The 6,479-nt window shown below is 56.2% G+C and overlaps 1 protein-coding gene across 1 annotated transcript in view; it reads right to left on the reverse strand.

Moving 5' to 3' along the window:
- Positions 1-3,652: 3,652 nt before the first annotated feature.
- XXYLT1 (xyloside xylosyltransferase 1) overlaps positions 3,653-6,479 on the reverse strand; it is a 67,566-nt gene continuing 64,739 nt past the window's right edge. The window contains exon 4 of the mRNA XM_027848708.1: positions 3,653-5,184. Coding sequence (XP_027704509.1) covers positions 4,788-5,184 — 397 coding nt within the window. The 3' untranslated portion in view covers positions 3,653-4,787. The remainder of the gene's footprint in view (positions 5,185-6,479) is intronic.

Genomic DNA, 6,479 nt, shown 5'->3' on the forward strand with positions numbered 1-6,479 from the left:
GTTCCCCTGGTAAATAAACAAACATCAGGTTTCCAAGACAACTTCTCTTAGCACCTGGGGTGTGCAGGAAGACAGGGAGGAAGAGGAGGAGGCAGAGAGGGAAACAGGCACTAGGAAAGGATACCAAACCAACACGGCCCCCGATGGGAGCAGGCCCAAGCAACGGCAGCCCACACGTCATGGGCTGTCCCAGGGTGGTGCAGATGACCAACGTGGAGAAAGCGAAGACCAGGAAACCCAGGAGGAAGACGAGGGCGGAAGAGCTGAGATCTCTCCAGACAGCCCCACCCTAAGAGCAACCAAAACCACAGACGACGGGACGGGGACCCTGGGGCAGCTGGACCGTGTTATGAGAATTAACTGCTTTCCTGCGAAATGAAAACGTAGACGGTTCAAATGGAGGGTCCGACGTAGAGGCTGATGCCCTACTGGATTTCTCATCCTCTCCCCCAAACTACCGGACTAGCCTCCAGCTCAGTCTCCCTGGCCCCATTCTCTTCCCTCTCGGAGCTGGCCTCCCCTCAGCTGCTCAGTGGAGGTTCCCAAAGCTCAGATCCTGGGCCCCTGTTGGAGAAGGGGCCAGCCCTTGGTCAAACACAAACGCGCCTGTCGGCCGTTCGCGGCCCTTCGTGACCCGGACCAGGGGCTGCTTCTCACCCATGACTCCCTCCCAGCTACCCTGAGTCCTTGTCCACACACCACACTTCATCGGCTTCCACGTCTTTGCCCGGAGCGTCCTCTGTTACTGGGATGCCCACTGTGCCATCGCTGCCCTTTAGCATCCCCACGTTCCTTTCTAGCTCAGCACAAGGGTCACCTTTCCTGATTTCCACAGCGACTACTGGTCCTCTCCAGTTACACACACACATACACATATATGTGTGTGACTGTGAGTGTGTGTGTAAATAGATATACATCTGCAACTATATCTATCTATCAGCTAGGCGGTGCAGTGGATAGAGAGCTGAGCCTGGAGTCAGGAAGACCTTAGTTCAAATCCAGCCTCAGACACTAGCTGTGTGGCCCTGGGCGAGTCATTTCACCCAGCTTGCCTCAGTTTCCTCATCTATCAAATGAACTGAAGAAGGAAATGGCAAACCACCACAGTATCTTTGCCAAGAAAACCCCAAATGGGGTCACAAAGAGTCAGACACGACTGAAATAACAAAATATCTATCTATCTAGTATTTACTTACCTGATGAGTGTTATTTCACCCAGCACAATGTAAGGTCATGGAAAGCAAACTGTTTCCTTTTTTTCCTTCACATCCATGTTGTTCACGGTCTGGTAATTTATTAAGCACGCAGTAGATACTTAATAAATGTTTGTTGAATTGACTTTTTTTTAATTTTGAGATTTATTGAAAGAAAATATGCAAAACTCTAATAATAATAACAGTAATAATAAGCATTTATTAAGCACCTACCATATGCCAGACACTACTAAGTACATTACAAATACAATCTCATTTTATCCTCACGACAACACTACAAGGTAGATATTGTCATTACCCCCATTTTACAGCTGAGGGAACTGAGGCAAACAGATGTAACCTACCCAAGATGACACAGTCAGGAAGTGTCTGAGGCTCGGGTCTTGAACTCAAGTCATTCTGAATCCCGGCCCAGTACTGGGTCCACTACAATACTGAGCTGCCTCGAGGGTGTGTGTGTGTGTGTGTGTGTGTGTGTGTGTGTGTGTGTGTACGTGCGTGCATGTATATGTGGGTATGGGTGTGTGGGTACGTGTGCATGTGAGTGTGTGTGTGTGTGTGTGTGGGTGTGTGTATACATGGGTATGGGTGTATGTGCACATGTGCATGTATGGGTATATGTGTGCATGGGTATGGGGGTGTGTGTATATGTGGGTGTGTGGGTGCGTGTGTGTGCATGTATGTGTGGGTATGGGTGTGGGTACATGTGCATGTGAGTGTGTACACATGCGGGTGAGTATATAGTTGGATATGGGTATGTGTGCACATGTATGTGTATGGGTGCGTGTGTGCATGGGTACGGTTGTGTGTGTATATATGTGGGTATGTAGGTACGTGTATGTAGACGTGTGTGCATATGTGTGTGGGTATGGCGGTTGTGTGTGCGCGTGTGTGTGTGTATGTGGGTGTGGGTGTGGGTGTGTTGGTGTGTGTGCATCTGGGTGTGTGGGTGGGTGTGTGTGCATGAACAGAAAATCACAAACCCATGCAAGGGGAGTTTAATAAACCATGAAATGAGGGAGGAGGAAGGCATGCATGCATGAGCCAACAGCCCCAGGTAGAGTCTCCCAAGCCCACCAGGGCCCAGATCCCTAAACACCAACAAGAGATAGACTAGTGATGGTGAAGGTGCGTGTACAAAGCAGAAAGGACACAGCCGCGCAGCCCCAGGGCCCTCCTTCCCCCAGGCCCTCGTTCCCCCCCGGGCCCGCCTTCCCCCAGGCCCTCCTTCCCTCTGTCCCTCTCTCTCCACCCGCACATGCCCATAGGCTCTGCAGCCAGGAGCCTGGTGAGAGCAGAGCTAGGCCCAGGGTGCCAGGTCCAAGCACTCTGCTTTGTTACTGAGGGAGCTCTCATGCTGACCCAAAGGAACCAGGGGCAGAGAGACATGCTATTCCCCCGTGGCTCACCACCGCCCTGAGCCCCTCCCAGCAGGCCCAAGGTAGGCTGATTCTTGCAGGAGCTCTGGGCAGAGGTAGCAACAGAAGCAGCGGCCTCTTTTCCCAGCTGCTGCCGCATGGGCCGCTGCCCTTCTCTGAAAGTGGGGCTGGGAACAGGCTCGCTCTGTGGATGGGAGGCTGGGCTGAAGGAGAAGGCCCCTGCAAAGCGGCAGGGGCAGAGGACAATGGGAAAGGGAGAGGGCACCATGCCGAGGCCCCTTCCGGCTGGGACAGCCTAGGAGTCACGGGGACAAAGGGAGGCAGCCAGGTGCCCCCGTGAGCCTGAGGACAGGCGGGCAGACGTCGTTTGAGGGAGGCACTGACATACGGCCATGCCGTGCTGCATGCCCAGCCCACAGGCCCACGGAGGCAGCCATGCTAGTCTGAAAGGGGAAAGGAGGAATCTGGGCATTTCTTAAAGAGAAAGAAGCAGCATCGTTTCTGTTTTCCTGAACAGCTGAACTTAAATGAGGTTAACACAGTGTTGCCTAGGAGAGGGCTTCCAGGATGCTGCTTTACCACCCAAGAGATGAGTGACTGCCCGTCAGCATATCTGTCCTTCCACAGAAGTGACTGAAATGAGCTTGGTCTCTACCATGTTGGAGACCAGCCCTCTGTAAGGGCATTCACACCATCCACACAGAAAGGGTTAAAGGGCAGAGACGTTGCATTCAGCCTGGGCCTGTGAGCCAAGGGGGCACAGAGGGGCCCTGAATCCGGCTCACCAAGTGCAAATAGCCGTGGCTGTAGATTCTCTGGGAAACCCACATGGGCTCTGCCGTGCAAAGGAGAGAATCTTGACCCAGGGTGTCGCAAGTCCGATGCTCCTTCCCATCTCAGGAGCAGACTCCTTGGGCCACAATAGCTGGAAAGCCTGGGCCCCTCCCTCGGGACTGGAGCCTGCAATGCCCCCCCACGATGGTCCCCACAAAGCCTAAGGGCTCTGGCTCAGAGCTCGAGCTTCCCACAGTCCCAACACAATCAACGGAGGAGGACAGGTTCTTTCCACTGAATTTATTAAGCTCTGGACCTGAGCCCTCGTGCAGTTAAAAACGACGCTCAGAATAGGCGGCATGGAACAGTGTGCGGGCCTCGGCCAGGTATCGGCCACCCTCGGGCAAACATACACGTCAACACACAAGGGAGAAATCTCCGGCACGCCCCCCTCCCGCACCCCGGGGACTCCCCTGGGCTCTGCGGCCCACCTGAAGCTAAGAGAATGGAGGTGAACATGGGCACTGGCCTCCTGGGGCAGGACGGCTACTTACAAGGTCTGAAGACGAGCAGCGAGGCTGCCATTTTACCAAGCATGGCACAGAGTATGGTCACCACCACGGTAGTCGGCTGCACGAGCTCTGCTGACGGCTGCCTTTGGCTCAGCCTCAGAGGAGCCGGCCCTCTCAGCCGACCTTCGGGGCTGGACGTATGTCCCGGAGGATGTGGCCGGGATGCCGACTCACGGGGCGCAATAATACTGGGTGAATCGGCTCTCCTTCAAGGGGAGGGCCCAGTCTTCATCTCGTCGCAGGAGACGGTTGCTCAGAGCCAAATAATGGTGAACAGCGTACGCGATCAGGAAGGCCAACGCCCCAAGTGGAGTCGAGCTCAGAGTGGACCGTAGGGAGACTCTGGCCATGGTTCTGAGGCACCTCAGGGGCCGGTGCAGCCTTGGCACCAAGGGCCACACCAACAGGAGCGGCCGATGCTCGGGTGTCCATCAAAGATGGAAGCCTCTTGTTTCTCAGTTAGTCTGTATTTGGTCCAAACGAGGATGGCATTTGGTGAGCACTGACATCACATGATCTGATTCAGGACGGGATGGCCATAAAGGCCCCGTCACGGGAGGGGGCGTTTCTTCTCTTCCTTCTCTCCTAAGAACTCAGCCCCTCCCTCCCGGGCAGCACTGCCCTCTGGCCAGCGGGGCAATCATCCCTCTTCCTTGCCAAGACCAACCATCCTCTTGTCCTTCCCCCACCCCATCACCCGCGGGCAGGTGGGATGGACAGCCTCGGTGGTGGACCGAGACCGGCTGAACGGGGAGAGCCCCAGGGGAGCCAGGCCGGGGAACAAGCCCAGCGGGGCCTCACACTGCTCTATCTCCAAAGCCTGGGGGACAGGGCAAGGCCCCGGGCCCCTAGTCCTCTGGGATAGGCGTGTTACAGTTACCGTGGAAGATCCTGACGTGGCCCTCGCACCGGAAGTAGGCGTCAAAGACGTCGCCGTAGCCGTGCTCCCTCCACCAGGTGCACAGCTGCCGGTTCCAGGTGCAGTCTAGAACATGGAAGAGCTCGGGGTGCTCCATGCCCACCACGGTGAAGAAGTCCTGGTCGCCCAGGTGGCCCTGGAAGCGGTATTTCTCAGTGAGCTGCTGCAGCGCCACCGGCTCCAGCAGCCGCTGGTAGAGCGCCGACTGACGCATGGCATCCAGGTTCAGCAGCATCACGCCACTGTTGAAGCCGGGGAGCCCATCGGGAGGAGGGTCCCCAACTCTGGTCTGTGGGTTCTCACGTCGAAACTGCCAAAAAGTGTGCCTGGAGAGAGGAGAGAGGAGCCGTTAGCCAAACTCGGGGCCAAGCAGGAGTCGAAATGGGGTGCCCAGAGGCAGGGGCGAAGGTGGGGAACCCACAGCTGGTCCCTGGGAGACAAGGAGGCAACAAGAAGCAAGCTCAGAAACCTCCCCGCCTACAGCTTTCACCAAATAAAAATAACAGCCCCAGGGAGAGATTTCTGGAGCCAGTCAACCATTTATTGCCAGGGAGCTGCTTCACCAGAGACCCCCAAGGCGGCCCTCCAGGCCGGGCCACGGAAGCCCCCTGCAGGCCACGCTTCTCTGGGAACATCGCAAATCTGTCCAAGTCCAGCTCAGCTCTGCTGGCAGAAAGCTCCATGGGATGTGAGCAAGGAGCAGGCCGAGGGAGCCCACCAGGGCCTCGAGCATTCCAGGGTTTCTTCTCCCCCTCCTCCCACCCGTGCCCAAATCTTTGGCAGGAAGCTGAGGAAACCCAAGAGCGGCCTGGACGGCTGGCGGCTAACTCGCGGGTGAGGGGCATGGAGAGCAGTAGAGGCGCTGACGTGAGCTGGCATCCCAGGCTGGAGGGAGCCAGAGTGCTGGGCACCCCAGGGCTGCTCATTCCCCAGCAGTGAGAATGCCAAGCGCGTGAGCCAGCCCTTCCTAGAATGAGCCCTGAATGATGGCAACAGACAGCGTAGGCCAGGAGGGACCCAGCGCACCCCCTCAGATGCAGAGGGGCCTGTTTCTCCGCGGTGTATGCCTGGGTGCTCTGGGCCATGAGCCTCATGGGCTGGGATTCACCTGGTCTAAATATGTCCAGCGCATCAAGGGAAAGCGCGTCTGTAAAGGCACGGCATTTGTGCCAGCTGTTGCCATCCAGGACACGCTGGCCTCTACTAGGCCAACACTACTGGAATCTTGGGAGCCCCCCAAGAGCTCCAGGCAGGTTCTCGGAGATCCCCGAGGCCAACCCCCTCACTCACAAGTGAGGGAACTGAGGCTGAGGGATGGGGTAGTGAGTAAGTAGGCCAAGTAGGGTGTGAATGCAAGTTCTCTGATGTCTTTTCCACTATATCATTTGATCTGAGACAACCTCACGTCATCGAGATCAACCTCCTTATTTTACAAATGGGGAAAGTGAGGCCACATTCATCGCAGCCTCCACTCATTCTATAGCATTGTCTTGTATCAAAGGATGAAGGTGGGAGGGGCAGTCAGTGAGGGGCAGTGTGGGTGACCAGCAGGACTGGCCTGCTCTCCTTTTTCTACACACACACACACACACACACACACACACACACACACACACACACA

Source organism: Vombatus ursinus, unplaced genomic scaffold (assembly GCF_900497805.2).
Source record: "Vombatus ursinus unplaced genomic scaffold, bare-nosed wombat genome assembly UNPS02006874.1, whole genome shotgun sequence".
Taxonomy (NCBI): Eukaryota; Metazoa; Chordata; class Mammalia; order Diprotodontia; family Vombatidae; genus Vombatus; species Vombatus ursinus.